Source organism: Ptychodera flava, chromosome 22 (genome assembly GCF_041260155.1).
Source record: "Ptychodera flava strain L36383 chromosome 22, AS_Pfla_20210202, whole genome shotgun sequence".
Taxonomy (NCBI): Eukaryota; Metazoa; Hemichordata; class Enteropneusta; family Ptychoderidae; genus Ptychodera; species Ptychodera flava.
In genome coordinates this window covers 2,529,266-2,554,680 of record NC_091949.1, presented here as the reverse complement: position 1 = coordinate 2,554,680, position 25,415 = coordinate 2,529,266, and the positions used below count along the sequence as shown (strand labels likewise).

The window sequence follows — 25,415 nt, the reverse complement described above, 5'->3', positions numbered from 1 at the left end:
AACGCGTCTTCAGCCAGTAAGTCCCGTCGATCAACTACCAGCCATAAACCCAGCTACCTCAGTTTTAGATCGTGGTATTCGGCGAGAGATATTTAGTGTTGCAAGACCGAAGAATGGATTGAAGGTATCTATAAAATTGTGTGTTTGTGTACAATGGATGGGCAAGACTAATATTTACGGCAAGATATTTATTAGCTAGGAGAAAAATTAAGTAACAAAAAACCTACAGTAGCAGAGTGCTCGTACAGTCTGTATTTTCATTCATATCATTTCGTTTAATTTGGCAACTTGAAATGTAAAGTGTGAAATGGAGATATACCAAGACCAATTAACCATCTACTGACAAAGGTTAATAATCGTTTCGAAATGAACCATCTGTGCTAGCCTGGTTCCTGCATAAATGTTTTTTACTTAGAGAGTCGAATTCGCTTAAAATAACTGAATGGCGATTCCAACATTCTGTGTTACTTGAAAGCAATATCACAGTGACTTACTCAACAGCTGTGAAACTTTCCTTAAGTGAGTGTTGGTACGCATAGCTATGTAACAGTTAGACATTATCGTTAGTGCGTATAGTCACCCGAAATTGATATTTATCTAAGGATGAAGCGACGAGGTATTCATAAAAAAGTATTAATTCTACGGATATGTTTATGACTTCATTTTTCCTTCACAAAATAAAATGATGTATACTATTTGCATTTGAAAATTTAGAATTTCACTATGCCCTGGCTGCAACCAGGTCAAATAGCACACAAGCTGTTTACATAAATCATCTCTATTTGTGAGACTAAATGTCGACTAAACAACTTTCACGGACCTTCATACTATGTAAGAGGATATGCAATTTAGGCTATCCGGTAGAATTATTTATATCGTAGAAAAGTGCATCATTGTGGATAAGTTCATCAGTAGGGAACGGAATGGTTGGCAAGCGTTTCGTCTTATGTCTATCATGATAATTTCTGCGTTTAATTCAAGCGTAATTCAAGACAGGAAGAAATAATAGCCATCGATGACACCTCTTCACCAATCGACGTTCACACTGTTTAATTATTCTTTCTGCTGAGTAGGTTTTCATCATCAATATCGTCCACAATAATGTCTTATCCTTGTATCCTTTCTTAATTTATATAGTAAGAAATTAAACTACGAAAAATAAAATTTGTCACATGTAAGTTACCATGTCATTAACTTTAAAACAGCTGACGATGTTTTTAATGACGATGTTTTGCAAATTATGACTGCCATCATCGCATGATATTGCAAGCGTATACGAAACAAGTGCATATCAGCATAGTCAAAATATTCCTGCTTTATGTACACTTAAGTGATATGCCATTTACGATGATTTCCGTTCTCTTTAGAAGGACATTCGCTGTAAACATTAATTCGCCTTATATCTTTCATATTTGTTAAATGCATGCTCTTCCGTCGCGAGATGCTCGTCGTTCAAGCCAGGAGTGAATGCGTCATAGTCATTGTTGAGATTCCTTGCTCCCTAATTATAAGTTTGGTTTAATGTAAATGATTTTTTCGGCTTCACTGTCTCCTTGCTTGCTTGATGTTTGGACGAGAAATTAATTTTTATGTACGACTTTGTCTCTCTTGGATTTTAAGTTGATATTTCTCTTTTCTTTAACCACTAGCGGTTCGTGTACAGTGAATTTGGCTTGTGACATCGATTGACATTTTCCAGCGAAACGACCAAAGCAAAATGGGAGCACTGAAAGACACAATTTACTTCAAACAATCGTACTTTTTGTGATTATTTTGATAACTTTCTTACTTTCACTTTTACCGAGTACGACGTATGGTAGTATTGTGGATTTCTATGGTAAAACCTAGTTTAAATATTTTCCCTGTTTCGTAGAGCCCTTTCCAGAGGACAAAGGGTAGATCGATGAAGATTTTCAATTTCTTATTGATTTTGCATGACGGGATACAAAACCTCGTGAAAGAAATCTACGGATTTACATGGTTAAGTGGTTACTTGCAACAAAGTCTCGTCCTTTTCACTACTTTCACCAACCAAAACATTTGTTCGACTCTGTCAGGCGTTATTTGATGACGGAAGTACAGTCACATACATAAGGTTGCAGACATATGTTTCTAGCAATAGAGCAGTACGTTTAACATCTTCAAAGCCGTATCTGCTACTGACAATTCAAACATGATTTCAAACCTACGAGGATATGTTTAAATCCCAATATTTTTGAATCGGTTAACTCAAAGCTAACATAAGGACCAAATGTCTTTAGATTTATAGAATCTTTCTCCTATTGCGCATTACATATAGAGCACAGTGTGTCTTCTAAAGCCCAATAGGAGGTCGCCTGTATTACTTCACTACAAGCTCTGACATGTCACAAAACGTCTTATTGATAGCTTTAAAAGTTCTAGTTGCTCGGATTTGTTTTGTGCAGAAAAGCTTACAGCCTGTTCTTCCCATTATAGATTGTTGCGGTCAGTGATAACCATTCTTCATCGAGAACATCGTTGTAAATCTTAGAAGTGATACATATGGTTTCCACATGTGTTAGTGTCGGTACGTTTACCATGGTCAAACGGGCATGCATCATTGATTCTGTAGGCGACAATATTTGGTTTCAACTTCTATTTCCAGCATAAGAAGCTTGTTAGTGCTGAAAAAACACCACTGTGAATTACACGAATGTCGGAAAAATACACTACGTAATCACCCCTGCAGAGCAAAAAGAAAATTAAAACAAATGCTGTTACTTTGTCACGGGTTTTAGTGATATCTTTGTTGCGCTTTGCTTTCATGAATCATCACGTGTATAAATATTTCATCAGTTAGTTTGGCATAAAGTGTGTGGTCATTTTGGAAAATCCTTGATATGCACATCTTGTTCGTCGGAAGTTGTTATGAAAATAAATATGATATGGCAATTCTTGAACATTGGAAGATATTTGCAGCTGTGCGGGGAAAGCGCTTTATCTCCAATACCAACCGTGACATCAAGTTCTAGAGACTTCGCGATGTCTCAGGAAATATTGTATCTTCTTTCCGTCTGTTTTATCACTGCCTTGTATATGTTAAAACACAACAATCGATGACTTGGACATTGTACATTTGTGACTTGATAAATCTGCATTTTCTTTACCACAAGAATGTTATATCATGCCAAGGATCATTAAGACATATTGAACGAGAAGTTTCGTGTGGAGACCAGTTGTTTAAGGATATTCAAATCACTATCATCTGATATATGGGCTTGTTTGAATATTATCTTCTTCTATAATAAGTTCATTCATCAATTAAAATCTTAACTATAAGAAATTAAATCATTATTTATGATTTGTTAAAATGTTGTGTGAAGTAACAACATGTGACTTAAAGTGAGCTTTAAGATATCTAGTTGAAGACAATGCTGTCATTCTCCGTACGTTTCATTAGACATCTGTCAGAAATACGTCGTTTCTTTGATATTACTGGATTTTATTTGGTCAGTTCATTGTTAGGCAAATATTAATTAAACGTCATTTTATTTAAAAAAGATTAAATGTTAAGACAAAAACACGACGTTTATACATCATGGTAACATCTGCAAAAATTGCATCTATTAGCCATTGTGCGTCATACTACAATTCTCTGTCGCTATAGCAACTCAGTATATGTAAGCTTTAAATTGCATAGCATCGCTAAGACCCTCTGCGGGTCATTGTGCATATGCCTCATAGCTACTATTGCTGGAAAAATCCAAACCATGAAAAGTATCTGCCAAATTTGAATTTGGAAACATTACTCCAATGGGACAATCAATTTAATGAATGTAGAATGGGTATCAGATGTGAGACACTTGGCAAGGTTTACGCACAGATCACCATGCTGTGATGAAGACTAGTCTGAGTCAAATATTAGGATGAATAGATCATTCATGAAGTCGTCTTTTGAATAAAGTAAAATATCTCAAAATCTTTGACTTTCTGCCTAAACTGAAAAGTAATAGTGGCAATTTTTATCTCCCTACGAGTGAAACATGTAAAATAAAGAGCACGACAACTTTGATATTTTTATTTTAACATTTTCATTTGTAACTAACCAAATGGATGATACAGGTGTTCGAATCAGTATAACACGTGACGTGGCTAATCACTGAGAACTGCCTTAAGTTTTTCACCAATATATAAATGTTGATACAGGGAGATAGAGGGTTTGCATTGGTGTGTTCGACGCAAATGATAGTACCAATGTCACACAGCTATGCCATTCAATCTCTGCTTAAGGGAGCCTTCAGTAATTACCTGGGGTGGGCCGGGGGGAATTACATGTGCGCCTGTACTGTAAAATGTGATCCCTCCTAATCTCCTGTCTAAAATGTGTCCCTCCCCCTTGTCCAACATTCTAAAACTTGACCTTCCTCCCAATCACTGCAGTATTCTCCCCAGGAATAAGTGAACCAGTATCAGCTAATTTACATAACAATTGGTTTAATCGTTATGTAAGTTAGGGAGGGAGGGAGGGTCGCAATTTATCCCGCAAGCATGTTTAAGGATCATACATTTGTGGGAGGTTCACCATATTATGCGCATCTAAAAGAAGGCAAGATGTGGCTGATATGGCGCTTCATCCAAAAGTATCAAATCATAATACTGGGAGCCTACCAGGCAAACTATTGACAATTTTCCCCACAAAACAAGCTACATCTGTACATTTATAGATCTTTGATAATATATGGAAATGGACTTTGCTTAAAGTTTGGAGTGAAATGTGCATGTGTGTACAAGAAATTGGATTTTGGAATTTCACCCAAATGTTGATTCACTATACACGGTAGTCTATGAGAGAACTATGAATACTTTGTTTCAAAAATAAAACATAAAACTATCAATATCTGCGCATTTTATAGACGTTTGATAATTGACATACACTTTGCCGCCGGTTCCATAAGTTTTTGTTTCGTCTTTCATCAGTTTTAACTGTTCAAGGAGTTTAGTGCAGATACCACTGTGAAGCTTGTCGATAAAGGACCTGTCACACTTTGACGATTTAGCCAGCGTACGCCAAATTTGGAAAAATTTGGCGAATACGCTGGGCGTACGTCGAATACGTTATGAGTAAGTTTTGCATGCTGAAGCACGCTGGTATACGTCGAAGTACGGCGAAGTCGTCGAAAAGTTTTGTGCATGCACAAAACTTTTCGACGTATGCCAGCGTATGGCTAATACACGCAGGCCATAAGTTGTATGTAGGTTATGCGCTCGTTGACACACGTTCACACACGTTACTTTTAAGTTACTCATAAGTCGAAATTCGTCGAGATAATTGTCTAGCGTACCCAAAACGTATTTTTAACCTATGAATACGTTATGAATACGCTATGTATACGCCAAAAATTGAAAAATACATCGTTAGTTCAGCAAGCCAGTGTTTTAGAGAAATTTTGATACGTCGGCATACGCTGGCTAAATCGTCAAGGTGTGACAGGGCCCTAATGTATTTCATCGGTGATTTCCCATGAACAATCGAAGACTGTAAAATCAGCTGCTGTTAATACTGACCCTCCCCCAAAGATAGGTTTAGAAAAAATGACCCTCCCCCTTGGACAGTTTTATAAAAAGTGACCCTCCCCTAATTCCCCCTCCCATACCCACCTGTAATTACTGAAGGTTCCCTAAAGTGAAATCCTTGTGTTACTCTGGTACACTGTACGTTGCCTTACTACAAATATCATTGAAACACAGCACTTGAAAACCGAATAATTCACAAAAGAAGTATTTTAATGTAACCATGGTTTCATTGTACTTCGCACTCCTGGTTGAGTGAAAATACACAAAAATAAAATAAATGGATACTTCTAATATCAAAGAAAGCAAATAATCTCATTTTGATAAATTTAAATGACACCTTTTTTCAAAATCACATGAAAACAATAACATCATCAGTATGATACGTGTCACAAAAAACATATTGCCATAATTTGGCTCTGTAAAAAGTAGCCCTGCGAAAGCCAGCTTTCTAAATTGTGACTCTCTCCATATCTCTGTGTACTAATATATCTCTAAAGTGTCCCAATTCTTTGAAAGTTGACTTCATCCCCTCTTATCATCTGAAGTATTTTGTCGAATATAAGCTTGTTATCGCATATTGAATACCTTGGAGTCTGGTAATTAAAGTGGCGCCTAATTGCGGAGAAGATGGGTACACTGTCCCGTATCTCTAGATTGCCACTTCAAATGAACAACAATCCAACAATCAATCAATGTAGTTTTTGTACACATGGAAACTCTTCATCAGTACAACGGTATGGTCAAAATCAAAATAGAGTACATTCCCAGGAAAGCTTCTCCACGTCCTTGTTCAGCGAAAGCAGGAGGCCTATATTGGTTGTCTCGAGGGAAAGTCCGTAGCTATGGGTACAAGAATCGCCACATGTCTTCAATGTCTGGCACGGTAGATGTTAGCATCAAAAGTTTCAGAAAAGGAATTATAACGATTTCTTTAAGGTGAACCCTAATATTAAGGACAGTAAAACAAATGCTAGAGAAAGTTCAAAATGCTGGCGCAATGTTTATTAATATTTGCTACATTTCAAATATATATCGGCTACAAAAGGCAATGCTCATACTCTGGCAAGACGTTCATTTTGTCGCAGCTGATATCAAACCTTGATACAGTTCAACCTGTTTTCAGTTCTTTCTGTCGATATCACCCTGTGTTTAACAGCAGGAAATGACACGTTGACAAATAACTGACATGACAAAATGCACCGCGCTATTTTCAAAGTTTTCAAGACGACGAGAAACAAAATAGAAGCGGCTATAAAAGCTATTTCCTACATGGTTGTAATTGATATGAAGCTATCATGGGAGCGATCAGACATATTTTCATTCCCAAGCGAAATTAGTGTTTCTATTACTTTACTTTGACCGCTTAGAATCAATCACTTTCTTCTGAATGAGAAGGCTATCAAACAAAACGCTTCGGTTCGTGCGAGTCACTCAGATAAATCTTTATGTTACAGTGCAAGGATATTCACGCCATTGGAAATCTGGTTCATACTGCTTGTTGAGGAATTTGCTAAAACGCATAGATCAGCTAACATTGTTTGTATACCTGTTCCAGACTATGGTGGCTCGTGTTTCAAACGACGTCAAATATGTAGTCAAATGATGTAATAACCGATATGGCTTTGCTAATGTTAGGCAGTTTCTTGCAGTTTACATATCTTAAATTCAACCTTTTCTAAATTACAAATAGTAACCAATAAGGCAAAGGATAACCGTCGGAAGTGGATGTCTCATCAGTTGCTATGGTGATAATCACAGAAGATGATTATCGTTCTTCTGTTCAAACAGACGCGGAAGTTATGCGAGTTAAAACCTGTTATAGACTCAACTTCTTATTTCAACTTTGATTGAAACCAAGTATTTAAGCTAATGCTATGGATGCTGTTCTGTATGACCTTTTAACTGCAGTCTTCTTCGATATACACTAACACACTAGTAAGTTAGTAATACCTTTGCAATTTAATTATGCAGTAATTCATACATTATGTCAAAACAGATAAATGTGATTGACTTCCAGGAATAGACAGGGCTCAAGATGCTTACTTTTGCCCTTACGTCGTGTACATGGTTAAACAACAATGTGTCTCGGCTACATTTTGATTCTTCAGCGAACCACAATTGAGTAAATACACCTTAGTCACGTACAGAGCGTGTTCAAACTGTTAAAATTCGCGTTCGGCACTGTGGCTGTAAAATCGCCGCACTGACTTAAATGTCATGTACACCGATCCTAAATCATTTGTAACGTTAATTTGAAATAGCTTCGGCAGTAAAATTACAGCAACATTTTTACATCGGCGTCTGCTCGGCGCAGTCAATAAGATTTCACCATAAATGTATTTCACTGCATATGTATGTCCACCCTAGAAGATAGATTGTATGTTTGAGTTTATAGCGAACCCATGTATCTAAATTTCAATGTCAGGAACTTCCAGCATTCAAACCTGTTTTGTACGCCTTTTTTATGAGTATTAATATACAATTATAGAGGGTAATCTTTAGAAGCATCTGTATGCATGTGCACGAGGTTAACTATGTTGGTAAGTGGTTCGTGTATGTTATATGCCATGTGTTTCTATGCGTTCTCTAGTAGGTGACTGAAATGTTGCTTTTCGTTGGCTGTCTGTGTGCATGCGTGCATATATTTTCCCTGTATGGAGGTGTTATGCTCCATACTATGATTTGGGTTCAACCGATTCGACGAAATATCTGTCATGGCCGCAGTTTTAGATGGAAACAGGCACTGCAAGCATTGAAGTTATGGCCACTGGACGATCAGATGGGTCAGAAGTACAACTGAATACATTGAAGTGACGAATTGCAACTAAAAGAGATTTTAGCCTTCATTCTCAAATGTTATTCTAATAATTCATGAAGTATGGCGAATGCTCATTTGCTAGTTCAGACATCTGTCTTGTGTTTATATTGCCACACATTCAAGCTGTTTAGGGACCGAGCACAATTAACGGCAGGGGGGGCGGAAGAGAAAATGGGGGGGGGGCACGAAAAAAATGAGTGTTCTTGGGGTGGGCCATCGAAATTTCAGGGAAGGTAAGGGATGGGCCACCAAAATTTTTTACACCATGACAGACAGAGAATAATTTTCAGCATTTTCGTTCCTTGTTGAAGCTGGAGTTCCTTGTTAAACTTCTTGTAGCATGATGAAATACCAAGTCTTAAACCTCACAATGCAGTTGTTATGTGTAAAATGAGCAATATTATTATTGAAAATTGACTTCATTTGTCAACAATAATAATGGTTGGTAATGATACAGAGGCTAGGTTGAAACTGGTGATTTCATCATACTATCGGAAGAACTAGAATACGTAGTGGACACACAGGAAAAAAAATCTGAAAAAAAGGAGAAAAAATGGCATTAATGGGTCTTTTATAGTTAGCCCATGAAGGACTATTCCAATGGCAGACTGTCATTACAGTGGAGTAACATTGAATATCTTGGGTAGTCATAGAAAGGCAGACACTGGGATGTGGAAAGTGCATTGAAATCATAATGGTCATGTTATACATTTTTCCCCAACATCTGAAAACATCATACAGATACTCAGTTGAAGTAAAGCATAGACATACCGGTAATATGAAATGCTAAACATGCATACCAGCAAACAGACTCAAAAATAATTATGCAGTTCATATCAGTCTTCTCAGTGACAAAATTGTCCTAAAATTCTTACTCTTTGCTGTCTCATACTTTGGAAATTAAAAGACAATGCATTCATTCTATATACCATGGGTAATATGTACATGACCCCTGTGTGACCATTTGTTCGGATGACTTTTGAGTAAAGGGTTAATTTAAAACTATATTAAACTGAAGGGGGAAAGTTACATGGAATTTTGTTCATAAAACACTTATCTTTAGGGTTGTGCAGGAATCTGTCAAAAATGTCCTCCAAATGTCTTTTGTTTTCAGGGTATTCAAACTAAACACACAACACACCGCATAGTAACTGAACATTCTTATATAGGGCTGGTTAAAGGTACAGTAGCTAATTTCTTAATTTCCCTGGTATTTAGTCTCGGTATAAATTGACAGCTATTGTTCAACTCCCTAAAACATGTGGCATTGTCCAGTGAATCAGATGAATAAATCTTGATGTACAGACTTCCTGAGAAGTCTAATTTTCAGAAAATTGTCTGTGACCTTAAATAACCTATATGAACCAAGAAAGTGTTTTAAGGTAATATGCACCTCGAAAGTGAAAGACTTAAACTTTTGCTCACACTTTCCTCAGTGAAACTTTCAACAATTCTCTTACCAAAGCAAGAATAAAAATCAGGGGTCACCGTGCAAACTTTGGTACCAGAGAGAAAAATAACTTGCGATTTCTCGATATTTGAAATCCAAAATGGCCGCCATCCCTGTGTTAACTCTATGAGAAAAAATAAAATTTTCGATTTTCGAAAAACTAAGACGGTGAAAACTTTCCTTCGCCAAGAGCTTCAAAATGAACCCCCACAAGTGGTAGGTCAGAAGAAAATTGATAAAATTTGAAGGCCTGATTTTATGTCCCCGAGGTGCGTTCTACCTTAAACGGTATCATAGTCATAATGTAGTTGTATTTCCTATCAGTTTGTAATGAAATTTGATCCAGAAAACACAGTTTAGGCTATTTTTGAGACAGCAGACCATTTTCAGCCAATATTTATAGTATGAGCCACACTAAAACTGTTATTCTGTCATAGTAAACAAAAGACCTTTGTACTTGGTCTCTGCTTTTATGCTGTGTACCTCTTCCAGACCATTCATGTTTATATTTGCTTGAGTGACAATTGTTGCTCTTTTTGTTCAAAGTGTGTTCTATTTTGATCTCCTGCCTTGGAGTATGCATCATTTGGAAAGGTATTGAGGGTCAGTAGCTGTACATAATTTGGCTATTTTTTAGTATTTTGTGTTCTGTGTGTTTCACTTGAAGTTCTTATTTTACTCAGAGTATGATGAAATGCACAATATTGAGCTTGTTAGACTAACTTGGAGATGTGCAGTTAACACTGTCATCATTAAAAAAAATTCATGTCTAAATCAATGCATCAACTATAACAACTATAACAGCACTGAATGAACTTGTAGATTGTTTATAAGGTAATTGGTAATTTCATCATTCTTTGAGATTAAAATTGCACAACACAATACTGAACAGTAGCTGTAGGTGTTACAAGTAGTAAAGCTTGAACATATGTTATTTTGTTTGTTTATTATTTATATATTTATTTATTTATTATTTCAAGAATGCAAGAATGTTGTTTTCACTGAACATATATTACAAGTTATAAGGATTATATATATATGTGTACAACTTTGAACCTATGTAATCTTTCTTTTTTTTGGGGGGGCCACAAAAATTTTGTTGCCGGTGATGGGGGGGCCACTAAAATTTTTGCTGGTGTTGGGGGGGCCTGTAAAAAAAAATGCACCACATATTTTCTCTTCCAGCCCCCCTGCCGTTAATTGTGCTCGTTCCCTTAGGCTGTTGTATCTTCTTTATTAAGGTCGTATGCGCCACGAAATTTACATATTTAAACTTTTGCTCAAACTTTCCTCAATGAAATTTTTAATCATTCTCGTACCGATCTCTAACTCTTTGCGGCACCCAGTATTATGGTTTGGTAAGCCGACAACGCAATTTCCTTCTGTCTTCTGATTCCTGGCAGATCTCAAAAAATGCCCAGTCAAATGGCATAAATTAAGGCTTACAATACGATATTAACTCCACTATCCATAAGTGAGCGATTAGGGATATGTCATTCTTGCTGTCATCCGTTCTTCTGCATTCAGTATCACCGCCCACCTCACAAACCGCAAGAAATATCAGCGAGTTTATGCCCCGTCAGATGCACCGCCAGTGTGTGCAATACGTTACAATGCCACCGTCGATATGACGCGCCCATCGCAGTATCAGATAAGAAATATTATGCGACAAAGAAATAATTCGTGCTGCTGGCATAACAAAAACACAAATAGACGAAGATATTATTATATTATCAGAAGGTATAAGAATCGATAAAACCTTAACTTGACCAACTCGCGAAAGAAAACATAACATCTATGGGAAGTAGTTGTGCAAGAAGTGAACTAGCCATGCAGTTACCGGAGGTCGCAGTATCGTCGATTAATTCTGTGACATACTCTAATAAAAATACTTGGAAACGCGGAGTCTTACAAATATGGCTTTATTCCCTTGAGCTAGAGTTTGCTATCCAACTTGCAAAATGTTTCTACTTTGATCCTTAAATAGAAGCAGATGTTTAGCATAGGTAGGGTATTGCATTCTTCTGTACAAAGGTTCTGATGCAGATCCACAATTAGTCTCACCGTGATAAGTCAAAAGTCAACGAGTTACTTACATTCAGTTTGGATATCTGTAAATGGTATCATGACTAAACCACTTATATTCTTGGCAGGATACTTTTAACTATAGGAGATTTGGGCCCCACATGGTGAATAATTTATATCTATTAAAGCATTTGATGGGCAATGGCATTATGAAAACTGTCATCCGCATAGCACAAACTCTCTCTAATTTCGAAATGCAAAAAATAAACTCTTTTGAACTCTGGTCAATGCTTACCAATGTAAATCAAATCTACTCAATGACCAGAGTGGCAAACAGCTGGCATAAGCTGCTGTATTGGTGCCAGAGCTATAGCTGTCATTGCCATTAATGAGGGGGGGGAGAGAGAGAGAGAGAGAGAGAGAGAGAGAGAGAGAGAGAGAGAGAGAGAGAGAGAGAGAGAGAGAGAGAGAGAGAGAGAGAGAGAGAGAGAGAGAGAGAGAGAGAGAGAGAAATCGAATTAAAAGACAATTCTTCAATTCTTTTGCTCTGTGTAGAAATCTGAGTTTCTTGTTGTACTCCATATAGCAAAGAATCCACTTCCAACATAAACAATAAATTGTATATTTATATCTTAACAACTAATTCGCAGTCTAGGCTAGTGCTGACTGCATGTTATAGCAATTGTTCACAAGCCACATACTTGTTGTTAGGGAGTAAAACAATAAACCGTTGACACACAAAAATATAGAAAAATATATTAAAAAATTGCAGCTACCGTCTCTATCACATACTTAAAATAAACACTCGATAGGTTATGTTCGACACAGTGCATTCAGCATGGTTGGTTTGGGGTGAACATTTTTGATTATTATAGAGAGGTTGGATTTGAAATGATTTTGACGGTATTGAGGGGGATCTAAAACGAATTAAGATTTCGATTGCGATTCCTGGAGCCCCCTACCATATATTTGTGAATGCGGCCTTAAGGAGTTTCTCTACTTGTACTGAACTGATACTGTGATTTCTACAGGTATCGACAGCCTATTTTACCCAGAAGGCTATAATTTAATCGTATCGTGATAAAACCTTTCCTTATCATGGACAAGGCTTGGATCGCGGTCCTTGCAGATGTTGGTCATTTGTGTCTTAAGAAACTGTGAACCCAGAGATACACGAAACTCTGAGCGAAACCATCTTCTAATGAACGGATAAACTAACTTTCAATTACTTCCAAAATTCATATCCCTTAGTCGATACAAACATTCGCAAGGTGTATTTCGAACCTGTTTATTCACTTGAGGATTTTACTCACGTGTACCCAATATCCATCTGTTTGCCTTTTATGGGATCACGACCTTGTACTTCAAAGATATTGTGTATGACAAATGACTTAATAGTGGAACATATATCATCAGCTAGTGAGTAAGCTGTCACACCTCACTATAGGAAAAAATGCGAGACTGGGGCTAGAAAGTGACGCTTTCTCGCAATTGGTGAGAATCTCTTGTCATTCTCAATGCTATCAGTGAGAATTTTTGAATTCTCACTGATGAGTAGTGAGAAATGCACTCCTTGGTGAGATAACAGATTCTCACCGGTGAGGATGCAAATTCTCACCAAGCACTGTGAGAATGGTAATTTTCATGGCGAGAATGTATTATACTCATCATTCACTGGTGAGAATCAACCAGACTTTTTGTTCACTGGTGAGAATTAACCAGACTGATTCACACCAGTGAACAACAAGTCTGGCTGATTCTCACCAATGAACGGCGGGTCCGGTTGATTCTCACCAGCGTATAATGAGTATGCATGGCCAGATCGATCACAAAATATGAGCATAAGTTAGTGACGTATTTTTTTTATATTTGAGAGATTTCGATATCAGATAGATTTCGGTGTAAGATATAGAAATAAGATGGTACATCTGTAAACAGATCACATGTAAACTAAGTTAAAGGCACCGATAGAAAGACCTCGCAAGCGGAAAACTGCATTTGTAGCAATTCGTCGATTTCTGTCACATATCGACTTTCTTAATCAAATGAAGCTATGTTGTGACTGAAATTGAAACACAATATCCCCATTCAATCACATGTAATCGATTGGTGGAAACCTATAAATACATATCACTACAGTGTTTCTCACGAAAACAAGCACTTTCACGATTTCTTGTCCTCAATTACTCAGATAAGATTAATGAAACGACGTGTTTTCAAGTCGGATAGGCTCGGTTTGCGATGGTCACATTACCCGAGACATTTCCTACTCATCAGATCAAATATTTGCAGACGATATATCATCAAAACACTTTGAAAATCCTCCGAGTTGGGGAGTCCTTTCATAGTCAAGACAGGATTAGTTGTTTAGTCGATGTGTAGGTAATTAATTTCACCATTATTTACAAGTCTTGTCTCGATGACGAAATTTTACAGGCAACTGCCACAACCGCTATCAAATAAACAAATCCATAACAAAGTACGTACTTAGTTAATCCCTGGAAGGTATTTTCTTTAGCAAAAAGGCAATCATTCCACTTCAAACAATTGAGTAAAATAATTGCAGTATTGCCTAACAGAAACAAAAAGGCAAATATGTGTGGCCAGGGCAGTGTATATAAAAGGTCTCAGCAGTCTGCCACTGAGAAGTAGATAGAGTGATGGCAGGCTGTCTTCGCTTCTTGTGCCTTCTATCTCTTTTACTTGTCTTGGTGAGTATACATTTAAGCTATGATTCTAGATCGTTATGCTTGATTCCTTGATTGAATACAAAATATAAATGGTTGTGCAGAGACGTCAACCGTTGTGTTTAATAAAAAAGTGTCGAATATTGCGAAACATCGCAGAAAACTCGTGTTTCAAGGCTTCAAGTTGGGATAAGGAAAACCACAGTGTCAAACGTTATGATGAATACATGTACGGTTACCTAAACTGTATTGATCACCGCCTGCTAATTACTTTTCGATTGCCACTTAGCTTCTATAGCAAGGACAACACTTTCATAGACATCATTTTACGACTTTCAATAAAAATTGAACCATATAGTTTTCGTGATCTGAAGTAGATAATTGATGTTTGAAAATGAGAAACGTGGATTTCAATGAACGACAGACACTTCAATCATTTCTCTCAAACCTATACACTTTCCGTTTCATTGCTGTTGGTTTCAACAATGACTTATATACACTATAGTCAGTTTGGCGACGTGTCTGAAATGCGACAAAAACAAGATGTACACAGAGAATAAAAATTGGATTATTTCTATTTTGTATTTCTTTTCAACACAGTACATGCCTTTGAAGTGTCGTTCATTTGGGTCACGATGAATTTTGCCCCAAACTACTGTGAACGGGATGTTTTGATGTAAACTCCAAATAGTTGCAATTTTCAATGTCTGCTAGGAATTTCGATGTACCATGACGGATAATGGATTGCAAACCAATTCTAAAACCAAGCGTTCTGTCCAATTCCAGAGTAGAGGGGCACATTCATCATAGCTTACCAATGATGTAGTCGATTATCTGTTGCTGAAAGTCCTCGTTGCAGCACGTACCAAAATTACCAAAAACATTAAAAAAGAAACCTATTAAGTTTAATTACCATGTGGATAATTGTTTGCTCGATCATGTTTCTCACGTTAAGGATTTGGGTATCATTTTTGATTTCAAACTCACTTTTGTTCATCACATTGACTCTATTGTAGGTAGAGCCAATCGCATAATTGGTCTCATTAAACGCAATTTTAATTTGATCATTCAAGTTGCTGTCCTTCGACATCTGTTTATTACTATGGTGCGTCAAATTTTAGAATATAATACAGTCATTTTCAATTCAATTTCTGACAGTCAGGCAAACCGTATTGAGTCAGTTCAGAAACGTTTTCTTAGATATTTACATCATAAAATGTCACAGTGACTCTTCATCTTGGTGTAATTGTGACTATAACTTGCTCTCTGTAATCTATTTAAAATTCAACCTTTGTTCTTACGTAGGAAACTATTTGATTGTATGTTTGTGCGTAAATACCTTTTATCTCCTTATGACTCTATAGATTGTACAGGTTTTTATGGTCTATGCGTACCTAGATACTCTGCTGGACATAGACCTCTATTACACATCCCTTACTGTAGAGTTGATGTTACAAAAAAACCGCCTGATTGAACGTACGTCACATCTTTTTAATAATTGATCGGTAAGGTTTGCGATGTCGATGTTTTTGAAGAATCTCATTCAACTTTTAAAAGACATGTTAATTTGTTTTTGTCATTGTTTGATGTGTAGGGTACGTTTTTGTTTGTTTAAATTTTAGTGTATTTTATACTTTTCTTTATTTTCTTGTCTGTAAGTGGCTGCCTGATAGCGCTGTTGATGAGCAAATAAAATAAAATAAAATAATTTAAATTTAAAAAAAATTACCAAAACCTCACCAAAGCTGTTCATTTAGGCTTGACTAGAAGTGATGATGAAATACTATCTGCTATCAAATCTTACGTTGTTCGGTTATAATACGCACTTTCGAGAAACGAACTTGATACATTCGATAACCTCAACTTACTAGATCCGATTCGTATGATCACTACATTCGTAATATTTTACGTCAATTTCACTTCAACAAGCTCCACTATTATAGCAAATCCTACGATATTTGTTATTCTTTTACCTTTTCATTTCATCAAATTTTATTCAAGTTGTGCCTTTAGCAAGAGCTCCGCGTTGCGACATAGAGGTCATGCAGCAATCTTTTAAATAGTTACATTTCAGTATGACAGATGTGCGGTTAGAGTTGTGTGACAGAGAGCTTCTGTCGAAAGTTTGCGCGCGCGCGCACACACACACACACACACATACACAGATTTCAGTTACTTGTCATGTGATTCAGCAAACGAAGAAGAGTTATGTTATTCAAGTTTCCAAAACATCACCAGTTCATGGCCAACATGCAAAGTGATATGATTGTGACATCATGAGTATCGGATAGCGCCGAGACATTCTTCTGAACGATAGAGTAACTAACACTGGAATACCAACAAACGCGATTCATATTGATTGTTGTTACGTTTGTAATTTAAAACAATTCACACATCTTTAAAGTTTTCATGGGACGTAAGAGATCTCGGCTCAAAGAAGGAATGATGTCACGGGAATTATATCGTTTGTAAAACAGATGATTTTAATAGTTTATGTCATGTATGTACAGTGGCTTAAGTTCAGTGTGAAAATACAAAATGCCCGGAGGGAACAACTGCAAATGCTGATTTACAATCGCCATACATGCAATTTATTCGTAACGTTCTCCTTATGCAGTTGGAATAAAACGGTAACCGACTGCCTTCGACGCTACATGCAATTTATTCGTAACGTTCTCCTTATGCAGTTGGAATAAAACGGTAACCGACTGCCTTCGACGCTACAATCAAAAGACGCTAGAAAATCGCTACAATCAAAAGACGCTAGAAAATCGCTACAATCAAAAGACGCTAGAAAATCGCCATTTTGCAATTAGTAGTAGATAAGAATATATATGTTGTTTTAACATTACACGAAAAACGTGATGTTTATCGCCGATGATTTTAATAATTTATGTCATGTAACTAACATTTTATCCATGGCGTCTTTATAGATATCTTTGAAGGACTCTTCGTCCAGGAATTTTGCTGAAAACCCTTTCTCTTGAAACGAATTTTGATTGAATTGTGATCTTTTTTATTTTATACTCTTCAAAGGTGTTCAAAGGAGGAGACAATTACAAATACAGCGTCATCACCATTCAGACTTAACCTGATTGAATTGAAACATGTCTTCCGCTACGATTCCAACGTTAGCGTCAAATACATCGCACAACACAAGCATATCTTGGGAAAGTTCCACAGAAGAAATCATTCTATTTTCATTTCTGTACGGGATAATTTCATTCTTATCAATATTTGGAAACGCTCTCGTCATCTTTGTGATAGTACGTAATAAAAAGATGAGAACGATAACAAACTCCTTCTTAATAAACCTGGCTGTTGCAGACATTATCCTTGGATTTTTTGCAATCCCTTTCCAATTTGCTCCAGCACTTCTGCAAAGATGGCCGTTTGGATCGTTCATGTGTCCCTTCGTTCCATTTGTGAAAAATACATCAGTATTTGTCAGCATTGGTACATTGACTGTGATATCAATAGACAGATACTTTGCTATTTGTCATCCTCTGAGAAAACGAATGACTCCGATGATAGCTGGCATCACTGTTGTAATCATCTGGATCAATGGTATCAGCACTGCTATGCCACTTTTGCTCCATTCATCTGTTTATGAGTTCACTGACTTCGATGGAATCTCTACAAGACGGGTCTGCTATGTTGGGCCAATGGAGGATGATACACAGCGTGGTTACGTCATTTACCATGTTTACGTGTTTATTGCGTCATATGCTGTACCTCTTGCTGTCATATCTGTCGCTTACTTTCTGATTGGTCATAGAATCTGGTTTCGGACGAAGCCAGGTGAACCCAACGAAATTGGTGATGAAATCATCGTCAAAAACAAACGGAAAGTAAGCCGACACGTTACTGTCTCTTTGTTTAATTAAGGTCAACTAAGACATTGTTGGACACAAGATACAAATTGACGAATCAATTTATGCATTTCATTTCGACAAATAGCTTTTCAAATGTTAAAACTGGTAATTGCGAACTGATTGCATCTAATCTGCATTCACTGTTATATACAATTTATATTCAAATGCATATTTAACAAATAGATTCAATAGAAGCTGTCTTATCGATTCAATAGTGGCTGTCTTATCACATGTTGAAGATAAAGGTTATATATCTTGTGTAATACTTCTAATACTGCAACTGCAAAATATTCATGGTATAGAGAACCTTAATAGCATTGTTTTGTTTCACAGTAACTACAATCTCTCTATATTAAATAAATGTACACGTTATTTCAAAAAAGAGTATTCAGTGTCAAACGTCTTACAAATAGACAAAAATGTCTTCCAAAATAATGAGCAGTCATCAGGCTGTGATTGTGCATGCAAAAAATAAACGTTTCTTGTTTTAAATACTGCTAAAGTTTCCATTCTTAGCAAAGAAAACCCTTATAGTTACAATTTTGAATCTTCGTAGATTATAAAGATGGTAATGGTGGTGGTCATTCTTTTCGCTGTTTGCTGGCTTCCACTTCAGTTGTATGATCTCTTGAAAGTGGTTCACTCCAAAATCTTATGGTAGGTTGCTTTTATTAATAGGTGTATTTACCATATAATCCAATGGATACGTATGATACGTCAGGATATTGTCTGCTTGTGCAAAACAGTCAGTAGAAATAAACCCAAAAATTTTAATGAAGATGATAAGCATGTTAAACACGAATGATTTATCATGACATGAAACAAAGGTTGGAAGATGCATGTAGCTATGGCGGTGGACAGATAAATGCATCATATATGTGTGTTTATGTGATGACGAATAGCTGCAGGAGAGCATGGCTTGATATCTTGATGAATGGATAGATGGATGAATGAATAGATGGATGGATGCGTCGGATGTATAGATTAATGCAATGATGTATGAATGAATTGGTCGTCTGATACTGATGGATAGATTTGTCGATGAAGTTATATTCTCTTCAAAAATCGTTACAATTACAAAACTCTAGAAAAATACATTGTATAAATTCTGTTTAAATATTTAAATGGTATTGTAATTTGGAAATACTGTTTGGGTACAGAGACTCTGAGCAAATATGAGTGAAACTTGCTTGTTAAGTTCTTGGAGACAATTTTAAGGCATTTTAAAGTTGTTGACTCCAAATGTAAGTTCAACATAGTACAGGATATGGTACAGAAAACACCCTATTGTCAAATTGATATAAGGAATAACCCGGTCCTGTAAAATGCCCCATACAAATTTATTTAACCGAAATGTCCTTGCATCGATATCGTTAAAAGGAACGTTTACGAAATAATTGAGATGATTATAGATACGAAGACAATATTTCACCAATTAATTTTATTATCACTTTCTTCGAAAACCATGTCTGTCATGTCCGCAAACTGTAACTGTAGACAAGTTGTCTTTTTCGCTTTAATTATCTGTTTTGTTTTACTCATGTGAAAAGGGGTTCCTTCTAGGCAAAACAATACGACTTCAGGGTAGCATTTGTTTAGCTCCGTTATAAACTACGTGGAGCTTATCAAGCAGTTTACTATCATTGAGCATAGCGCTATACTCTGCAAAACAATACAAAACTGCTGTGCATCAGAATTTTTCCGTTTGAAAAAAACTCACAACGTTACTTTAGTTCGTACAAGAATGGTACACTGTCTTACATTCCGCTAGTTTCCATGGCATGATAGTACAGTGAACCGTAAAGAAAATGTTTAAATGCAAATTTCTGCTAAGTGTTTTAATTTGGAGGGCAACATGTTCAATCTCTGCATAATAAAGGTAAGACTTAAGTGGTCAGTCGCTGAAATAAAATTGATAATGATGTGATTTGAATTCCAGGAGGAACCTTCTATGATTAAACTTAGTCACTGCAATTGATCACACATGATATTGTATTAAATTTTCAGCAACATAAACGTGACTTTGGCATGGGCATGAACTAGTTAACGATAGCCAGATTTGTTGTCGAAAGTCACCATTTCACACCGTCTTTAAATTATGCAGTAGTCATGGAGGTACATTTATTGTCGAGTTATTTGGCAACTCACCCACCTTTTAACCAAAGTATCTACAGCCATAGACCTTGTCGCTTCCAGGTCTATCTGTAAAGCAAACAATTACATTTGATGATTTTTGTCCACAAGTGCTGAGTAATTCCAAAAATGGCAAGAAAGCATTTGTTGCCGATGCTAACGAGATCACAATTAAACTATAACCAATGTAACTCTGATGCCCGATCAAAGTCAGTGAATTCAACCGTGGTGACTAGTAATCAGTAAGCCACACCACTTGAACCTTCAGTAACCTAATGTTGAAAGTGACATTAAAATTATTCCAAAATTTAATCGATTAAATTTCGTTCAGTGATTGTTTAGACATTGTATTCTGGTTAAAATCACTACTGCTGCAAACTAAGCATAATAATTCAAACCACTGCCTTATTTATTTATTTATTTATTTATTTATATTTTATTTCACTTTAAAAGATTACCCATTTACATGCTCAAATCGAGTTAAACCTAATAAGACCTATATTCTTCAATAAAGACACAAGAGAACATTGACTCAGACTGAGGATTCTATTGGTTATTACTGAACCAAGATTTAGTGACGAGACACACACAAAGAGACATGCCATCATGTTAGTTAAAATATTGACTCCCATGACCCGTGCAAGAATTTCTAGGGACCCCCGAGACCATTGCTCAAAAAAGATGCCCTCATACGCACTAGCCTGTCCTCTCTAAATACTGTATCATAGTCCTTTATAACCCTTTTAAGAGGGCCATGTGTAGGTGTAACCTTTACTTAAAAGCTGGTTTCAGAAATATTGTAAATAGAAATGGCTTGTCAAATATAATTGGCACGAACTGTTATCTCACATAATAGACGCTCATACATTTTCCATGTATATAAGCTATAGCCCTGATTTGTAGATACCTTCAACTACCATATTTTCATATAAAATTTATATAAAATTTAATTTTTCACACTTCCATAAGTAGTTAAAGGGCTAAAGTAACGGTGATTCTTTACTAGTAACACGAATGTAGACAATGTTGACAGAAAATTGAATGTTTACAGGGTTTATTGACATTGAACTATCATAAGGTAAATAAATTTCTCATTACATCAATTTATATTTGCATGATTTTGAAAGTTTGTTTAAGCATATTTCTGCTGATACCAAACACACCATAGTTGTCATTGTGTTAATTACACATAAACGGTTTTTCACAACAGCAACTTACCCTATTTACTACTTATCCTTATTGATAAGGCACTTAGGGGTTTTCCTTTTTATCTCTGTGCACTTTTCTTAAGCAAATAACATGAAACACCGCAATGCAAATATGGCAAGCCCCCTTCATTTTCCCAGGTACATGATAGGTTTAAAAATTGTCTCCAAATCCCTCCCGGGGATGTTTCACACGTGGTTGCTCATGGTCCAGAATGACTGATTATCTTTTCAGCTTTCATGAATCTTACGTGTTTCTATTGTTTACTACTAGGTACAGGCACGTGAATATAATGTGGTTTTGCTGTAATTGGTTGGCTATGAGTAATTCTGCATTCAATCCATTTATTTTTGGTTTAATCAATGTAAGTAAAATGATACTATGTTAATTTGTCTTGATATTTGTGGTCATAAGCTAATGGATGAATTCCATAAAATTTTGAAAAATACCCATGCGGAGACACAAATCCCAGAAGGCAGATGCAGTGAGAATTCAATAGGCAGGTGATACACGCACAATTCATATTCAGAGAGAGAGAGAGAGAGAGAGAGAGAGAGAGAGAGAGAGAGAGAGAGAGAGAGATACGTATACTTATTTACTGCTATCATGTTTATTGTATTTTACAGGACAACTTCAAACGGGAGTTTGCGAAGGTGTTCAAGTTAAAGAAACATACTGCAAAAGTTGGCCCTATTCGCAGCAGACAAGCAAATGTTAACCAGGTAGAAATTCCCACAAGGCATTGCGATTACCAAGTGCTGCAGTTCGCTTTGTATACAATGATAAAATATGACATGTATGTCTCTCCAAAATGCATGTCAACTGCACTATGACAGTGTCCACATTAACTCATAAACTGATTCCAGACAACCATCACACTCAAGCTTCAAAACGAGACCTTAATATCTCCGTTTCATTCATGGTAGAACCGTTTTAAAAAAACAGTCTCCATGATGTGGTGTACACTGAAACCCGTGTGCAATTGTTTGCTGCGTCTTCGCAACAAAGCGAAATATATATTTCATCAGTTTGAGGTAAATTAGATAGTTATGTTGATTTGTTTAATCGGAATTCCCACTTTACAATAATTTCACAGTTTCACAAAAGTAATTAAAAGTAAAAAAATATTATTGTTTTGCTTCCTTTATGTTGCAGGTAACTGTCAATAATCACCAAGAGAACGGAACCACACTTACTCAGATCAAACCAGCCCTCAACCCTGCTAATAACGTCGACGGAAATGTGTGAACGGCCCTCGACCAAAAGGAAAAAGGGAAAATAAACAGTCATGCAAGTGCATTATGACTTCCTAAAAGGGACACAAGACACGGTCACAGACAGACGGACAGACAGACAAGCAGATAAACAGACACATCCGCAAGATGTAATGAGACATTGAAAAACAATAACACATCTAGCGGCAGGAAACGGAACAGAACTCTATAAAAATAGTTGTGAAAGAAGAATAGTGGAGTTGGTTTGTTGAGAACTTACTGCAATTCTGACCCAAAAGATAAAAGAAAAATGACATTGCATATCAGAAATTACACAGAAGATAACTTTGTACATACAGTCAAATTTTATGAACAATGTTATGGTGTTATGATTATAGAAACGTATCTGAATTATTTTGGTGATCAAAATGTAATTTGCCATCGTTGGAGAATTTGGAGAATTGAGATATCAATCAACGGTTTACTTTTGAAAAAAATTGAAATCAACGATAATGGACTGGTAATATAAAATAGGAAGTGGATTTAACAGTATTTATTCTACAGCATATACAACGTCAGATGCTTATGTATAAACACATGTTTAAGCAATAAAGCATCCCAGCGACCGTAAACCACGAGAATTTGACAAGTTCACAACATATTTGCACGAGCGATAGCGAATGCATATATGAAGTGGACTGGTGAAAACCGAGTGGTATACCGTTGCTGGATGTGATTTATGGCTATTATATCATAACAGTATATTGAAATTCTTGAATGGAAGGTTAAAAAAATATTTTTGCTCTTGCCGAGAGTTCGCACGTGTGCCAACCGTGCTATATATTTCACGTTTCGACCAATCAAATCGCTGCATTTGCATCATCAATATATTTGTATGATATAATATATATTATATCATACCAGTATATTAATGGCGCAAATACAGCGATCTGATTGGTCGAGAAGCGAAAAGAACCATGGTATATTGGCGATATACCACGGCAGGCATGCGCGCGAGCTCCCAGCTTGAGTAAAAATCCGTTTTTGACGTTCCACGCCAGAATTTCAATATACTGTTATGTTGTACAGCAATAAATCACACCCAGCGACGGTATACCACACGATTTTGACCAGTTCACTTCATATATGCACTCGCTATCACTCGTGCATATATGTCGTGAACTGGTCAGAATCTCGTGGTATACCATCGCTGGGTGTGCTTTATTGCTTAAATATATGGCATCTATTTGACATCATATTACATTGTAGTCATTATTTCATCAATGTCAATTGAATTGCACACTATTGAACCTATATATATATATATATATATATATATATATATATATATATATATATATATGTGTGTGTGTGTGTGTGTGTGTGTGTGTGTGTGTGTGTGTGTGTGTTATTCAGACCACTTAGTCTTGTTTTACAAGTTTGATTGGTCAGAATTAATAATGTATCTATGTCTGTATTCATATGTTATTACTACTACTACTACTACTACTACTACTACTACTACTACTACTACTACTACTACTACTACTACTACTACTGCTGCTGCTCTTACAACTAACTATTCTTAGTATTATCAATCAGATGATTTGTTTAGCTCTGGTATTCTATATACGTGAATAAATTTAATGATTAAGTCCGCGCTTGCATCCCATAAAATTCCGACCATTTCTAGTTCAAACTCTACGGCAATGATACATACCAAGTGAAGGAAACTTTGTTCCCTTAATCTGGAGAAATTCATACATTCGGCTCTTACATAATTTTTAACTGTCCTGAAATTCCGATAATAACATTTGACGCAAACACAGAATGCTCAAAAAGATTTTTATCAGCTAATGTGACGTAGTATACGAAGATGAGTATCTACACATAGATAAACACTACTCGTCTACGCTGCTCGTCTTCCTATTTGTGACGACGTCATTTGCGAGAACATCATGTTAATATGCCGTGCTTGCGATGTATGTAAGCCACTATCAATAAATAAGAGCATATGATTACAGTACAATCAATAAAGAAGAGCATATGATTACAGTACAATGCTATTTTAATAATCTTGCTCCAATTCTGCTGGTACTGTATGCATCACCAAAGGCTATCAAGGCTCTATTAACAGACAGTATACTAGCTGTTACATATAACGCATTCATGTTTAGTAATTTGCATGACTGCTTGTTTAACCTTGTATATTTACCGTATATGTTATCTATTGATTAATGCTACATCTTTAGTATGATATTCATCAAGAGTTAGAATACTCAATTAATGATGTCAGTAACCTTTCAAGATTGGCAAAGAGTCACTGACAAGTATATTTAGATATATTGCAGGGGCAGGAATTGCGTCATAGCCTATTATTGTTGAGAGCGAGCGTATGTTAATGCTTTCGGGAAAAAATAAAGAGCCATATTAAATAGTGTAACGGGATTACAGCATTTTTTCAATTAGGTA

At 36.3% G+C, this 25,415-nt stretch overlaps 1 protein-coding gene across 1 annotated transcript; it reads left to right on the top strand.

The window, feature by feature from the left end:
• On the top strand, positions 1-25,415 carry LOC139122449 (prolactin-releasing peptide receptor-like). The gene is made up of 5 exons (XM_070687831.1): positions 1-124; positions 18,947-19,047; positions 22,003-22,093; positions 22,356-22,451; positions 22,885-25,415. The coding sequence occupies exons 2-5, from the start codon at positions 18,956-18,958 to the stop codon at positions 22,975-22,977; spliced, it is 372 nt and encodes a 123-aa protein (XP_070543932.1). The 5' UTR covers positions 1-124; positions 18,947-18,955; the 3' UTR covers positions 22,978-25,415.